This window comes from Amia ocellicauda, chromosome 7 (genome assembly GCF_036373705.1).
Source record: "Amia ocellicauda isolate fAmiCal2 chromosome 7, fAmiCal2.hap1, whole genome shotgun sequence".
Classification (NCBI taxonomy): domain Eukaryota; kingdom Metazoa; phylum Chordata; class Actinopteri; order Amiiformes; family Amiidae; genus Amia; species Amia ocellicauda.
Genome location: NC_089856.1, coordinates 32381784 through 32398228, shown reverse-complemented (window position 1 = coordinate 32398228; position 16445 = coordinate 32381784). Strand labels below are relative to the sequence as shown.

The window sequence follows — 16445 nt, the reverse complement described above, 5'->3', positions numbered from 1 at the left end:
AACCCTAATTAGATTACTAACATTAATTTTGGTTTAGAATTATTATTATTATTATTTCTTAGCAGATGCCCTTGTTCAGGGCGACTTACAAAATGTAACCAATAGATAATTCCTCCTTTGTTCCTACCCCTACATGTTGTGAAATCATAGCTGAATTTCCTTCACATTGAGGTGCAGTGTATATTCTGTCCATCTAATATACCCGAGTGTCCGTACAATCCTACACCCAATGGAAAACTATATATAATTAAGTGCTTTACTGGGACACGTGAGTACTACTCCTGGGACTGACCTGGTCTAGTCGCAGAGCTCCACCCTCAAAGCGTTGGCTGCGCAGGCTCCTGGCAATGCGATGCAGGTTGAGCACGGCCTGGTGGATCTCAGCCAAAGAGTGCTCTGGGGAGAAGGGGGGCAGCTCCGCCTCTGACAGCAACTTCTCCGGAGCGGCTATCATACTTTGAGCATGGTCGTAGCTCAGCTTCACACAGGAACGGATCACCGAACGACCAAACCACTCATCCAGGATCTGGGGAACAGATACAGAATAATAATTAAAAAAAAAAAGTTACAGCAGCAACTATATAATAATGTACTGGCCATCTTATAAATATTAAGCCTTAAGCTCATATAGAAAAAGACATCTTGGTATCAAAATCTGTCCGTTTCAGGTTTTTCGCAAACAGTAATGTATTTTTAAAAAGCTATTTCACATTTTCGTACTGTAAGTTTAAAGGTAAGCAATTCAAATAAAATAAATTTAGAATCCCACGTTTATCTTGAGGCATAACAACATTTTACAGAGGATAACATTGGAGAGAGATGCTAACATGTGAAGCATATGATCCACTTCTAAAACAAGGTTAAAAAAAGGTTTCGGTGCAATACTAAACCAATGGAATCAGAAATGAACAAGACTTTCCCAGGGGTTTTAGGAACAGGATGTTAATGGCAGTGTTAGCCTATTATTCCTTAATATTTTAAAACAAGATCAAGGAAATGATTTTAGACATGAAAAGCTCAGAGACAAAGCATATAATATTACTGTTCTTGTGTTTGCGCATCTGGATTACAGGGGTGGTGTGTAATGTATCCTTTTATGCACACCTACAGTATTGCATATGTTGGCAGCAACATCTAACACGTCATCAGATAATTTATTCCACATTAATTCAACTTGATGGGCAAAAACATCATTGATCATGGGAAAGTCAGGCACTTTTACATATAAGCTGTATTAGTGGGTCTGGAAAGCAAACACCTTTAATATCAAAGATGTCTTATCGGACTATTTGAAGAGCTAATTATATGAAGGACTTAACAGTTTTAGAACAGAACAATCCAAGCTGGGTATCTAGGTGAATAGATGAACTTTCTTATTCTAATCTCTCAATTCAGTTGGGATTGAAGCATTACTAAATTAGTAAAAATAAAGACCTAGATCACATTCCTTTTGCCAAACTCTACCGGATACATCATCTCAGAGTTACACTGTTGGAAAACCTTTCGGACAGATAGCCAAGTACTTAACATTGAGTAAATCTGATTTAAGTGGTACATTTTATTAGTTTCCTTCAAGAGTTTTTTTTTTTTTTTGGTTCTAAAATCATTTGGTGTCCATAATCCTCTTTAATTTTAAAATGGAGATTTCAGTACAACAAAAAATTAAAAAAATTCAACCAACTGTTTATTTTTTTAGTTTTATTTTAGTGTGGTAATGATAAGATTGTTCTTAAAATCTTAGAGGATAAGCACACAGGTCCATCTTCTATCCTGAAAAATCTCTCTCTACTCAATGGCAAACTAACCGAAAACTGATAAGGAATTATACTTTCAACTGCAGTCTTCTATAGTGTGCTACTTGGCGATAGCCTTTTAGTCCTCCATAGACTGCACTGATGTACCGACACCCCTAAGAAACAGAAGTGCCTGCTTTGCTCTTCATTCGTAATACACCTAATCCAGTTCTTTGATACTTTAAATCCAAATTGGAGTGTATAAATATACATTTTTTAAAATAATTTAAAAATAAAAAGGAAGCAGAACACAACCTGGAACAATAATGCTTGAGACAAGGCCAAGGAGGAGCCAAGGAAAGAGAATATTTTTCTAGAGTTTTTGCAGGAGTCAAAGAGAGCCACGCAGAAAAAGCATGGACATTACCCAAACCTCTGGCGACTACAGCCAGTCTCAGAGTCAGAATAATGTCAGTTTGATGGATTGGCCTGCATGGTCACTGGATTGAAACCCTGCTTGATCTGGCAATCATGGTAAAAACCAAAGGTTAAGATCCAGCTGCCAACTAAGCAGCATTACCTTTATGATCAAGGAATATGCAGGGCTGAACAATGGTCAAGGTGTGAACAGTGAACAACAAACCACAAATACAACTCTCACATCTACTAGAACTATTTTTTTTTCTCTCCTACAGTATATTTAGAGTTCATGTTATTATCATAAAGCACGGCATATATATATAAAAAAGAAAACGTGATCTGAACTAAGCTGATGTACTATTTCATGAATCGCAATTCAATGTTATTGTTTTGTTTTAAAGGGCTTAATCCAGGACAAAGGAAATGTTACAAACAGAATAAGGAAGCATAGAAGCTATGTCATAATACAGAAAGACATAATGACATCTGTCAGGGGATTAAACTTGTCCACAAAATAAATGTCACTGTTGATTATAGAGAATAAAAGGAAAATAGAGGGCAAAGCGGAAGCAGGTCTGTGAAGGAAAGGGAGGGGGTGGGATAGTCTCAGATTGTCTACATATGACCTTGAGAGTCAATCTTGGGTCCCCAGCACTGTCATCTTAATGGGTGAAAACAAACAAAGATAGGTGGTGACGCACAAGAGCTCATCAGGAGCCCAGGAAGGAGTCACGACCCGCAGCCTAAACCAATCACTGCCACTACAACGTGGGGCCTGTCTGCAGGATGATAAGCTCAGATGCCAAAAGAGAAGCATTTAATCACGGTGAGTATGGCATGTTTAAACTGAAGATTGATGATCAAATTTTCTTTTAGTTAGTTGGGATTGACATACCAATAATAATTTTCCCTTTTAGACAATTTGTATTGGAGAGGCTCCCCTCACAATTTGCCATGGGCTAAAATAATAAAATGTAGGATGGCATTGTAACTAAGGGATACTTCAAAAGGGTCCTTAGCCCTTCACCATCAAGGCAGGATATTGGAAGCTCAATTTGAGGAATTCCACTGAATTATATGAGCTTGGTTCAATATCAATTCAGAAAAACAGGATAACAGCTGATGGACAACTTACTTTTAAGGTTTAATAATTGTGCATGTAAGACATCAGACAATTAGATAAGAGGAAAAAGTATTCTCTTACCAGTTGATTGCTCAAGACATTGAATATCAAATTCCATAAGATAAACAAGAATGCAAAATGTTTTCAAAATCAATTTTTGTAAATAAATGTAGTTATGTATGTGTATATGGTTTCTAGGCTAATCACACACACTAAAGACTTTGGCTTTATTCCCGATTCTACACAAGTTTTAGTGGAGAAATACAGGGTTCAAAGTTCTGGCCTCTGACCCCACAAAATCATTTTTAAGACTTTCCTAAAAAATAAAAAAAGTCAAACAAAATGATGCTGCTAACTTAATCAGATGTCAAGCACTGCTTCTCAACAAAATAGAGGAAAAAAAAATATTGAATTGTACTATAAAGACTACAGTTCATTTTAATTTCTGTATCTCAAGAGCATTTCTCAGTCCACCTGCAAAACATGAACCTTTCAACTACAGATGTGATCAGAAATCTAAAGGAGTTTTTTTTTTTCTTGTCATGCCATTCCCAGTCATTCCATATTAAACTTCTAGAATGCTGTTACTGGATACAGAGATTTTGAATTTCCAGGATTGCTTCACTTTAGTATTTCCTTGTAATGTGAATCATGCACACCTCTTGTCCACCGCATTCCATTTGCTTTGTAATATCTGATCTTATGAAAGATGCCAGTAAAAATGAAATGTAACCCTGCTCACTTCCCTCAAAGAAAAGCTCCTCAGCTGCCTCTCCTATAAGCTCCACCTGTGACATACTTCTGGACAGAGCATCTGTGCTGCCATGAGATATAATGCGGATGTCAGCTCACGCAACCGCTACAGTCCTTAATTGCACCATCTCCACAAACGCCATCACTGTGACTTCCAGGCAAATTAAGTATACACAAAATGCCCACTTGTATAATTAAACACCTCAATCTCCCTGCAAGATTTAAAATACATTCAATTCATGTTAGATTCTACACTGAAACCCTACGTAGGTTTAAAAACACAAAACAAAGTGAAAAATCTGACAGAACTACTGTAGAAAACAAAATGTCACGTATTGTGTTGAACCAAAGAACAAGTTATAGTTTTCCAGTCGTTTTATTTTCTCTGATAAATAAATTCAGAAAAGGGGGGGTAATTAATACTGTCTACATACATTCTAGAGGAATGACCCTGAAGTAGCGTGTGTGTGTCCAATACTTTAGAAACAGTGGCGGTACATACCTTTCCCTGAGGGGTGAGTTTCCAGATGACCGAGAAGGTGAGTCTGTCGGTCATGGGGTTCAAACTGCACAGCTCCTCGCATAGTAGGCGTGGCAGCATGGGAATCACCTGCGCACACACACACAATGCACACATCAGATGGCCAACAGCAACATTACCTCACTTCAGAGATCCTGGCAAAAATTATTATAACTGAGGAAGGGCAAAGTTGAAATGTACTAAAGCAGATTCCCAAAATGTCCTGATTATCTGAAGTGATCACATTTGATTTGAAATAATGAAATGTATGAAATTAAAGCTTGAGGTATTAGAATACTTTGCTTATTCAGTTGTTAAGATTATTGGGCCAAGAACGTGTGGAAAACCTTTTCTGAAAGAATCCCAGGGAAGAGGTTTAATTTTAGTCCTGGCACACTGAAATTTAGCAATTGGGGGGACCCTAACAAATTAAACAGAACCAACTGCAATTTAAAATAGGAAAGTCAAGTTAAAAAGACTTCAAATGTACTCTGTAGACCAATGCTTCTTAGCACTAGGTCATACACAGTTCACATTGGTATATTTAAGCAGGAGGTCTAGACGTTTTGTAAGATAAACCAATATTATTGGTTAAATTTAAACTGACAAAATTTTTTAAAAAATACTGAAGTGAAAAGACTGAATGTACAAGTGTTAAATGATATTGTATTGTATTAAATTTTTCACTTATGCAGAATTAATTGTTTAACTACATTTACTGCATGAGAGAAGGGAAAATGTCAAATAGGCTACACTCTCTCAATCACAAAAGTATCAGTACAAACACTCTCCAAAAGTATAGATAGGAAAAGCAAGCAAGCTTTTTTGTTTTCCTTTTATTTCTGGTCTTTTTGGGGCACTGAAGGACAGTGATTTAAAAGTATTCCAGTCGTCATTACATTCCAGGGTGACGCAATAGTCCTTTTATCTGAGCGGGTCTTTTCTCTCTCTCTTTTCTTATGACTCCCTATCTGAACTGCTGCCCATTTTTCAGGAGATTCACGTTTTGGTTTCCGCTGGTGAAGAGAACAGACGATAATGAGAAAGTGTCAAAGGCCAACGATATCCCCCTAGCGCCACAGATTAACTCAATCATTAGCTAGTACAAGAGCACAAAGGACTGACAGAAGGCTGCTCCCAACTGCAGCGATACAGGCCAGGCGATAGGCTGGAAGGCAAGTGGGTGGCGATGGGAGGATTGAGTTTTTCTGTAAGGCATTTCCAACCTGCCTGATTACCAATATATTTCTAAACAATTAATTTCCTGCACTATGGTACTCACATAAGAACCAGTCTTATAAATAATTGTTATATTAATCTAATCACCTTGGTGTTTGGGGTGGTAGAAAGGGTAGAAATTACTAGATTCTCCAGTGTTTTCTGTCGGGTGTAGATTCAGATGTGGTTAGGAGGACAAATAAAATACAATTCAAATTTAAAAAATTAAAAATAAATTAAAAACAGAACAGGACATTAGGCGCATTTAAACTGCCATTTCTGATCCGGATCAAATGCGTCGGTAGCATTTGATCAGGATCAGAAATGGCAGTGTAAACACTCAGCGAACGGATCAAATGCACCTCTCAGGGAGATGGTACAGATCCAGATCAAATGCATCGGTAGCATTTGATCATGGCAGTGTAAATGCCCAACCGGCTCACGTTCCGGCATGCACTGTGGCTGCGTTTGTTTCTGAGACAAGGGGGCAGACAAACAGCCTTCGCTTCAGTGGCACAGATAAGAGCACACTTCCCTACTGCCCATATTATAAATAAAATATTGTTAAAACTAACACTAAAAGGCTTGTTATTTTATATTACCAAAAACATATAATAATTGTATTTTTATTTTCAATGCTTCAGTTGCGAAAAAATATGCAATCATAGTGAGAAATAAAATGTATAGTCTAAAAGACTTATTTAATATATACATATCATTAAGTTTGGTCTGATGTGCTAATGCAGTGGCATTTAAAGGCAGGCGGCAGACATGCAGCAGTGGGGAAGATAAGAGACCCTTCTCTACTTCCCTTATTACAAATAAAATATTGTTAAAACTAACATTAAATGGTTTGTTACTTTATCTTAGCAAAAAAAAAAAGAATTGTATTTTAATTTAAAATGCTTTGGCTGCGATAAGTAATTTATTTTATGTTTGCAAAAAATGTTTGTATATGTATTTAAAATATTCAAGAATGTTTATGCAAGTAAATTCTTAGAATAATTTGAAACAAGATAATATGTCAATTTTTGGAATAGCAGTGTTCTAAAGGACTAATTTAATATATGCATATAATGAAGTTTGGACTTGCGAAGACCCCTGTGGTGGCTGAAAGTTGATCCTGATCAATGGCAGTGTAAACGCAACACCACTGATCGTGATCAAATGTTACGATGCATTTGATCTGGATCAGAAATGGCAGTGTAAATGCGCCTATTGAAAGACTAGTCCCAACAAGAAGGTTGCTCCATTAGGTGTACAGTTTCAAGTTGTCAGTACTTAGCTGATGACGGATCTCTTTGTTGGTAGTTGATGGAATTATTCCAATACTATAATGTGTATTGAACGGATTACCTCTGGTTATTCCTGTCGGGTAAGGCAATTAGGTTCAGGGAAACTGTCCTTTATTCAGGATTAATCTGTGATGCTTTGCATCCCCTACTAAAGAATCTTAGTGATTTACTATCATTAACACTAAAAATGTATCAAGGACAAATTCATGAAACAGATTTAAAACAAAAACAAACAAAAAACAGATCTAGGTCCATAAGGTCCATAAATATTTGGACAATGACACAATTGTCATAATGTTGGCTCTATAAGCCACAATGGATTTCAAAGGAAACAAATCAAGACTTGCTTTAAATGTAGACTTTCATCTTTAAGTTGAGTGTAGTTACATCCAAATTGGGTGAACGGTGTAGGAATTATACCAATATGAAAATGATCAACTTGTACCAGAATGATGAGAAGAGAAGAGTATGGAGAAGGGAAGGAACTGCTCATGATCCCAAGCATACCACCTCATCTGTGAAGCATGTTATGGCATGGACATGTATGGCTGCCAAGGGAACTGGTTCCCTTGCATTTATTGATGCTGTGACTGCTGACAAAAGCAGCAGGATGAATTCTGAAGTGTTTAGGGCTATATTATCTGCTCAGATTCAGCCAAATGCTTCAAAACTCATTGGATGGCGCTTCACTGTGCAGATGGACAATGACCCGAAGCATACTGCGAAAGCTACCCAAGACATTTTTAAGGCGAAAAAGTGGAATCTTCTGCAATGGCCAAGTCAACCACTTGACCTGACTCCTACTGAGCAAGCATTTCACTTGCTGAAAGCAAGACTGAAGGCAAAATGCCCCAAGAACAAGCAGGAACTAAAGACAGCTGCAGTGCAGGCCTGGCAGAGCATCACCTGGGAAGAAACCCAGTATCTGGTGATGTCTATGGGTTCCAGACTCCAGGCAGTCATTCAATGCAAAGGATTTGCGACCAAGTATTGAAACTCAAAATTTAATTCATGATTATGTTAATTTATCCAATTACATTTGAGCCACTGAAATTGGGGGGACCACATATAAAAATGGGTGTAATTGCTACACCGTTAACCCTATTTGGATGTAACTACCCTCAAATTAAAGATGAAAGTCTACACGTAAAGCACATCGATTGTTTCCTTTCAAATCCATTGTGGTGACATACAGAGCCAAAATGACCACAATTGTGTCACTGTCCAAATATTTATGGAGCTAACTGTATATAAGTGGTATAACATCAATGGATTGTTCTTGTTTTGTATGTTGTAAATGAAAGTGAGGTCACCATGGAATTATAGAGTTTACAGTAAGCAATATATCTCCCTAATATATGGTTCCATGAAAATAAAGAAATGAAATTATATGAGATCACCTGTTTGGATAACATTGCAATTATGGAAGGCTTAATCCTGTGGGTTAAAAATAAAATGCCACGGAATTTACTTATCATCCAAAGTTTTAACAGTGTACCAGTAACTAAGGTAAAGAGTTCATTAAACAGACATTTCTGACATGAAGTTTGGCGCTGGGGCATTTACAAAATTAACTGAACCATCATGTGATCAAGGAGCTGTGTGGGTTCTGTGAGGCAATGTCAGAGGAAAAGAAGAAAACAACAGTGGACTGTCAGCTGCTGTCACAAACATTTAAGAGGCGTGTTAGTTGTAACAACTCTCTCAGTCACCCTCAATGGCTACCATTACAATCCAGTCACGGTTCTGAATGTCTCAATCACTCCATGGGGATGATAAGAGACAGAAAGTGCTGTAATTTACTGTCCTGCTTCAGCTGCACAATTAAAAAGTAACTCTCTATCCCACGTCACCTGTCAAATCCTCAATCTTCATATGTCTGCTAGTGTTGAACTCAATCACGGCTTGATTCTGCCGATTGAGTGTGGCACTGACTTAATTAATGATCAAATTCAATTATATACTTTTCAAATTTTAACTACCGTATTGTTAACAGGTACACTCAGAGAACAAATTCCAGAGTTCATGATAAGCAATAGGGATGTTTAGTATTGTGTAAACTGGCAAAGAGGCGAATATTTATTATGGGTAGATCAGTTCTGAGAAATAAAGTTACTAAATTGACCGTATCTTGGTTTTAAGCAAATACTAAAACCAATGTAATGTAAACTATTACACAAACCACACAGACATGTCATAAATAATACAATATTATGTGCTGAAGAGTTTAAACAGACACCTTTTGCACAAGGTAGACACTTGTAGCTCGTCTGCTAGCAACCAAATCCAATGATTTCCCTTCTTCCACAAAATAACTGACATCAGCGATATGAACTCCAACTTCAAAGTTTCCTGAGTAGAAAAGGAAAGGGGAGGAAATTAAAATACAAGTGCAAGACTCCCGTCTCATATTGCAATAGAATACCAGGGTGTTCCAGGCAGTGTTACATTGCTGAGTTTAGTCATATTGCATATTGCATGTGAATGTTTCACATTTTAAGGAGAAGGAAAGAGTAGGAAAATAACCATTTATACTTAAATTATCTTTCATATCTGCATTTCATTTCTAATGTAAGGACATTTTTAATTGTGTTGCATATTAAAATAAGATTTAGTATACAGCTTATGGACTACTTTAAATCAGCATGTCTTCTTTTGGTGATTGGTTTTTCAGAATGAAGAACACATAACTGCTCTTCATTGTGTATTTAGTAACCTGTGGGTTACTTTTGAAAAGATATTGATTATACATACAGACAATACAATACACCAAGTGAATCACATCAAAGAACAGCTTGGTAACAAGTTTAAAACTCAATCCAACATTTATATATGAAAAGTTCTTGAAAAGTGCAAATTCTTGTGCGTTAATATCTTCAAAAATGTAAATTAAACAAACTAAAGACACTGATACTGTAATTTGCCATTTCATTGTGGAAAAATTTAGCAATTAATTATTCTTGATAATGTTAAATAACGTTTACGTTTGTGAAACCTAAAACCTAGCTGTTTTCTTACTGAACTTCCCTTACTGTTATGCAATTAGCTCTTGGAATATCAGTGCTTACATTAAATCTAAACAAACATGGCGAGGATTTCCCCCGAACAAAAATTAAAAGGCTGACTACCAGGAATGTACACCTTACATTCCAACACTCGCAGATTATACTCCGTCAGGATTTAGAAGTTTAATCACAGCTGTGTGATGATTTTGCTTGATCTTATTAAGGTTGTAAAAGCAATTTGATTACACATACACACTCATACATGTATATATAGTTAAGACTGAATCAGTGGAGGAAAAACTGATACATTGTGCAGACCCCATAAATGCTGGGCTTGTGACTTTCCATGGGACCACCTAAAAAGCTGCTCAATAAACCCAGCATGCACAGTGTAAAGTCTCAGAGTAACATGAAGAGCATATACATATATTGGGCTTCTTTCCCTTGCATCTCAACATAATCAATTCCCTTAGAGGCCCCAGGCTACTGATATTGGGAAGGACAATTCAAACATATCCTGTATTACACATGCGAGCTAGATACAGTCAATGCCATATACAAGTCTTTGTTTACACTGTACGGATGGTTCATCTAGAGGGAGCATTGGGCTCTCAGAAAGAAAGATCCAAAACTAACATCTTGAAATGAACAGCAAGGATTACTACAAAAATAGACGACTGCATTAAAATAAACCCAGCTGATTTTACATTCACAGAAATATTAGTTCATCTGTAACCTTTTTTTTTCTGAATGAAAAATAAAATGTAAACACTGGGCTTGGTCTGTATTATTTCTTTCATGAATGACTAGGGTAACATTTCCTTCCTTTGCAAAGATCAAAGCCTGATTCCATATGCTGTACATATGATACTGAATACACCTAGGAAATGCTTTAAATACATTTGATGAGCAGGACTTCAGTAGAACAATAGCCTAACATGGAAGTCATTATGTGCTGTGCAGTACACCACTATGCATGAACATTTTCCTATAATGTTTTATTGGGCAGACGTTTTTTTTCTGTGGTTATTGTGAAAGAAACAAAGAAAGAGTTCCCTTTCAAATAACATCAACCAGGAAAGCTCATTCTGTTCTGCAGATTCACAAGATTTGAAGTAATCAACATAGAGTAAGGCAAAATGCCATTGATAAACAACAAACCCATTAAATTGATTAAACTGGCAGCAACAGCACATAACAATATTATCTAGCATAGCTTCTTACATGCTGCTGCAGATATTAATTTGTATTTAAAAGTTTTGTGGGGGGTTTTCTTGTGTATTATTTTGTACAAACAGATCTCAGTTGGCAGGTCAGACTTCTTAACAGCAGCCTTCAACACCACATCAGTCTTGCCCAGATGAGAAATAGGACCGTTTGTTAAGCTCTCCTTAATTACATGGATTAAACAGTCTAATATTGGAAAAGAACAGTTCATTCATGTTCATCTTAAAAAAGACTAAATAAAATTCTCATTTTTCCCCCCAAGCTAAAGAAAGTTAGGAACCCAGACAATGACCGAAATGGAAGGGTATCGTATAGCTTGCTGTCTGCATTCTTAATGAGCCTATTCTGTTTTTATGTTGCCGAGATACAGATAAACTGCAAGATTTAAAAGCTACAAGTCAATGGAAATATGCTGACAAGCCAAATCATTTTTATACCAAAACATGATAAATCAAGACATGTATAAGTACAAATCTAGAATATATATAACAAATGCCACAGTCACACAACAATTAAGCTAGACTCCAAGGAGTTGACAATGTCAACTGAAGCCACCTGCCAACAGCTGCCAAAGTGTGCTTATTTATGGTAGCTGGAAGTAATCACATCCATTATCAATATTATCTTGTTACTGCTGAACAGTAATTCAGCCTAGAGAACTGAGCTAAGGCAGGTGGTGTGTATATTTTTGAGTGTCACTCTATAGAAACCAATTATAGTTTTTCTCTAGACAGAAAGCAAAACAGATCCACTGCATCACAGTGGGTATGACATTCATCAATATACCAGTGGTCTGTGTGTGCAAAAAGCTAAATTTTCGTCATATCTGACCAAAAAACATGGTCCCAATTAGCTTTGGCTGATATCGATGAATAATAAAAACATATTTGATACAAAGATTCTTCGTAATATAAATATGTACTGTAATAGTAAGTATTCTCTTGGGTTCTGTGAAAAGAGAATCCCAAATAATTTCTAATTTTTACCAAAAGCCCTGCAAGATAACTCAAAGAGATTCAAAATAATACATGTAATTGGGAGTTTATTGTATTTACAACATGAGCAAATCATTCTGCATCAAAAAGGTATTCACTGTGCAAAAGAAAGAAGCCTGCTGAGATATGCCTGTTTTCCTCCCTGTCTTGAACACTGCTGAAGCAGGGAGAATAGGGTGCTGCATTACCTATCACTGCATCACCTGCACTCTGAGCTGTAAAACTTCACTCAGCACCCCTCGCCTTCACTGTCACTCAACTACAGTAAGGTAGGACAGGAAGCACGAATGCTACATAAAGCTGCCTCACGGACTTCAGAACTGTCCAAACACTAAGGTGTTCAAAAGCTTCTCCAAGTTTGAGTCAATTGTTAAACCTGTCAGACAGGGACGTCTCTTCAGATTTAAACTAATTACCAACTCAATTAATGCTGACTCTGTTATGGTTACAGCATGGCTAAAACTTTAAATGACTTAATGTTAAAATCATTAGTGCTGAACCGATACGTAACACTCTGTAACTTTCACTCAGAAAGATTCCAGGTGCTCCCTTTAAAGCTATACAGTATACAGGCTTTTTCCTGTTATTTAATTTCTTTCATGTTGCATTATCCTATTATGTGTGTTGTGTAGGATTCTGTTATGGTTTCAGCTTAGATTCCAAGATGAGTAACTAATCCTACAAAAATAGCTTCTCAAGGAGAATTATGAGGAAATATGGAAGGTACACAATTTAGTCTTGTATTTCCTGAAATTGTATTAAGACGTATCTTTTCAATATATATTTTTGTCTGGATTTAGAAACAGAATAAAGATCAGATAAGCACAGAAAACAACCATTGCATGAAAATAATAAGTAAATCATTCAACACCAGCATTATCAGTGTAGCAGCTTTTAAATTTGTACGACTTAATGAAGTTGCATGTGTTGTATCAGTTTATGATTTTCCCAAGAGAGCACCTGTATGTATTTACTGAGGTGTGTGTTAAGCAGTTTGACTGCATGCATTTCTTTACATCTTTTTTTTTTTTTTCTAGATGGTGTATGCATTTAAGAACTAACCGAGTTATCAACGTGGAGAATGCTTTCCTTAAATCGGTTTTACGACAATTGATACGAATTTAAAACTAAAAATGAACCCATTGAAAACGCTACAGTTGGTTCCATCTTTCCAGTGAGCGTGTTCCGATGGTGCCTGTCATCTGGTAACGTGTCAAAACTCTCGGTACGAACCAAACACTCTGCACCCCCCATGGCAGGGTGTATTACATCACCCTGACTTGGGGGGTGCTGACTCACACTGACATCATGGCGTTTGCGCCCGCCTGATCGCAATCATCTCTCTTTGTTCCACCTGATTGTGTTCTTCTCCAATTGAGCCCATCTGATCGTAATCATCTGTATCAGTACCAGCTGATTCTGTTGTTCACCAATTGTGTCCACCTGACTATAATCATCTGATCAGTTCCATCTGATCATATCAATCTCTATTTGTTCCCCCTGATGTTAATCACCTGTTTATGCAAGCATTCAATTTCCTTATTTTTGTGCTGGCATCACTGTAACAACACAACTTTGGATTTCAACAGCACTACAATTTAGGTCAAGTAAAATAAAGAGGATTATTAGAATAAAACAAATCAACATAAGATGCATATAATAAGGGCTAATTGAGAATAGAAAAAAGATTTCATACCTTTCAAAATATATAGAAATACAATGAAGGGCCAAAGTGACCGACACTATTTGTTTTTAATTTTATTTAAATTACATTAACTAAAAATACCAACGCCAAAAGATCCCGAGGTCTATCTATACTGGCTCTTTGTTGTCATTTGGGTTTCTAGACATTTTCTAGTGATGGGCTTGCAGGTTATTAATGATACTTCTATAACAAGCTGGAGTCCTTTTTTCTTACTGTTACTACAGTTTTACATCCCCCACCCCCCAACCAAACACACACAACTTTTTAATGTTATGATTTTAATTAATGCGGCATGTTAGATAGCAAACTGAATTCGCCTGTGCTCACGAAAGGAAATGTTCCTCTGCCCTAAACCCATGCTGCTGGGCAGAAGTTTCCAGTGCAAGCTTCCCAAGAGTGAAAATGAGCTACAGTTAAGGGTAGGGCTTCTAACTCAAACCACTCTATTGTGGCATCCCTAACTAGAATGAGGAATTGCTTTGGCACAGGAAAATACCTACTTCAATTATACAGAGCCATTTGCTTTAAAGATACATTTTATTTTCATTTAGTTTTATTTTATATTTGGCAACAAATTACAGAGACACTCGATCAGCTTTCACTCTTCTTTTCACACATACAGTTATATCAGGGAGGGGAAGTAAGGGAAGGGATGCAGGAAACAGGAGTGAATACAATAAAGACAATACCATGTTTGTGAAAGGTTAAGAAATCCGATCATATAATTGATTATTGATAGCTATGCATACATAATGCAACCATATATACAATGTTCAGATAAACTGTTCACCAGCTTAAAGATTCCGTTTTTATCTGAGACTTCTTGTATTTTTTCCCCACACTTACCACACTACCAGCAAATAACTATTCATGTGTTTTTAACAAATTATTAACTTCAAGCAAGTAAACCTTGGATCAAAGGGGAAAGCCCTATTAATAAAAGTAGCATACCATCTGGGAGTGGTTTGCAAGACAAGGCATCATCCAGATCTCTGGCGGTGGCTGGGTCAATGGTGAATATACATTCTTTCCTACATCAAGAACAAAAAACAAAATAGTGTTAAATATTACTATAAGATCACTGGGAAACACCCTCATAAACAAATTCCTAAAGGTATCACGATGGAAAAACACAAAAGCCTCCCTTTTCATCTAGATTAAAGGTTCCCCTAACTCCTTATTAAGACTGCATCCAGAAACATATACTTTTACAGGTATAATGGTTCCGACTTAGCCAACATGAAATGCAATGGGGAAAAAAGTGCCTCTACTCACTTCAAATACTTGGGTAAATTAATTGTAGCATATTATTGCCAGCTTGCTTATGCTGTTGCCAAATAAGAAAATAAGTTTCACTTACTGGATGGTACACCTTAAACATTGCTACACACCTCATCAGTTCAATCTTGGATGCCTAAATGCAAAATCTCAAAACTCATGATCAAAAAGGTGATTTATTAACCATCCAATCTAAAATTCTGTCACTATGTTAATCTCCTAACTTTGTGAAGGAAGTGAAATGTAGACATAAAGGGCATAGGATCTGAAAACGCTGGTGTCGGTTCTTTTTCCACTGATGTCCCGAGTCCTGGAAGCGAGACTGGAGTCAGCTGTTCAGCGAGATAAAACACCAAAGGCCAATTAATGTGTTTAAACCTGGATCTTATAAACCATTCTAAAAGGAACCAGCAACCACTACAAAGTGTTAGATATAAGCCACTGCTCACAAATGTAGGCCTAGTGAATCAGAAACTGTTCTGCTTTTCTACTATAAAAGGCTTACACAAATGCATAGTTCCTTGTCAATGAACTATCCAGAATGATCACTAATAATAATAATCATAATTGAGATACTTAAATAGTATGGACAGTCCTAATTCTTTGGGGAGAACAGAATTATAATTTTCATACAAAACCAGTTTACACCACTTCTAAATAAATGAAAGATTTATTTACATACAGCATGTAGTATCTCATGAGAAGGGTGTAAATAAAATAATTATATGCATAAAAAAGGGAATGATGCATTAGTTATAATTATTAATATTATCCTGTTCATGAAAGAGTTGAAAAAATAGCCAAATATATCAAGTCAAAATTAAAAAGAGGCATTAAAAACTAGTATGTATGGTGTTTATAAAATATGTTTTTCTGTTTGTTTACAGCTTGTTATTACCCCCGTATCATTATTTTATTAACAAAAAGAAAATGTGGCAGTTCTGTAACATGAGGAAACTGTCAAAAATTCTTCTTTATAATGAAAAATAGTTTAAGACAAGCCATACATCAGAGGAAAACACTGGGTACTTTAACAAACTTCAAAAACACTTCACATAACACCTGGCCCCCATTTCAATTTCTCATATTGTAGTTAATTATCTTTTTTTATTCAATTTTCTGTGTCAGGACTGTACATTTTGTCAAAAGGATGCATCATTAAACTGAATAGAA

The 16445-nt window shown here is 36.4% G+C and overlaps 1 protein-coding gene across 2 annotated transcripts in view; it reads right to left on the bottom strand.

Moving 5' to 3' along the window:
- Nucleotides 1-16445, bottom strand: part of dis3l2 (DIS3 like 3'-5' exoribonuclease 2) — a 111803-nt gene that overhangs the window by 48712 nt on the left and 46646 nt on the right. For both annotated transcript variants that reach the window (XM_066709231.1, XM_066709230.1), the window contains exons 10-13: nt 14946-15025; nt 9302-9414; nt 4532-4639; nt 293-526 (exon numbers count right to left, since the gene is read on the bottom strand). In XM_066709231.1, coding sequence (XP_066565328.1) covers nt 293-526; nt 4532-4639; nt 9302-9414; nt 14946-15025 — 535 coding nt within the window. The remainder of the gene's footprint in view (nt 1-292; nt 527-4531; nt 4640-9301; nt 9415-14945; nt 15026-16445) is intronic.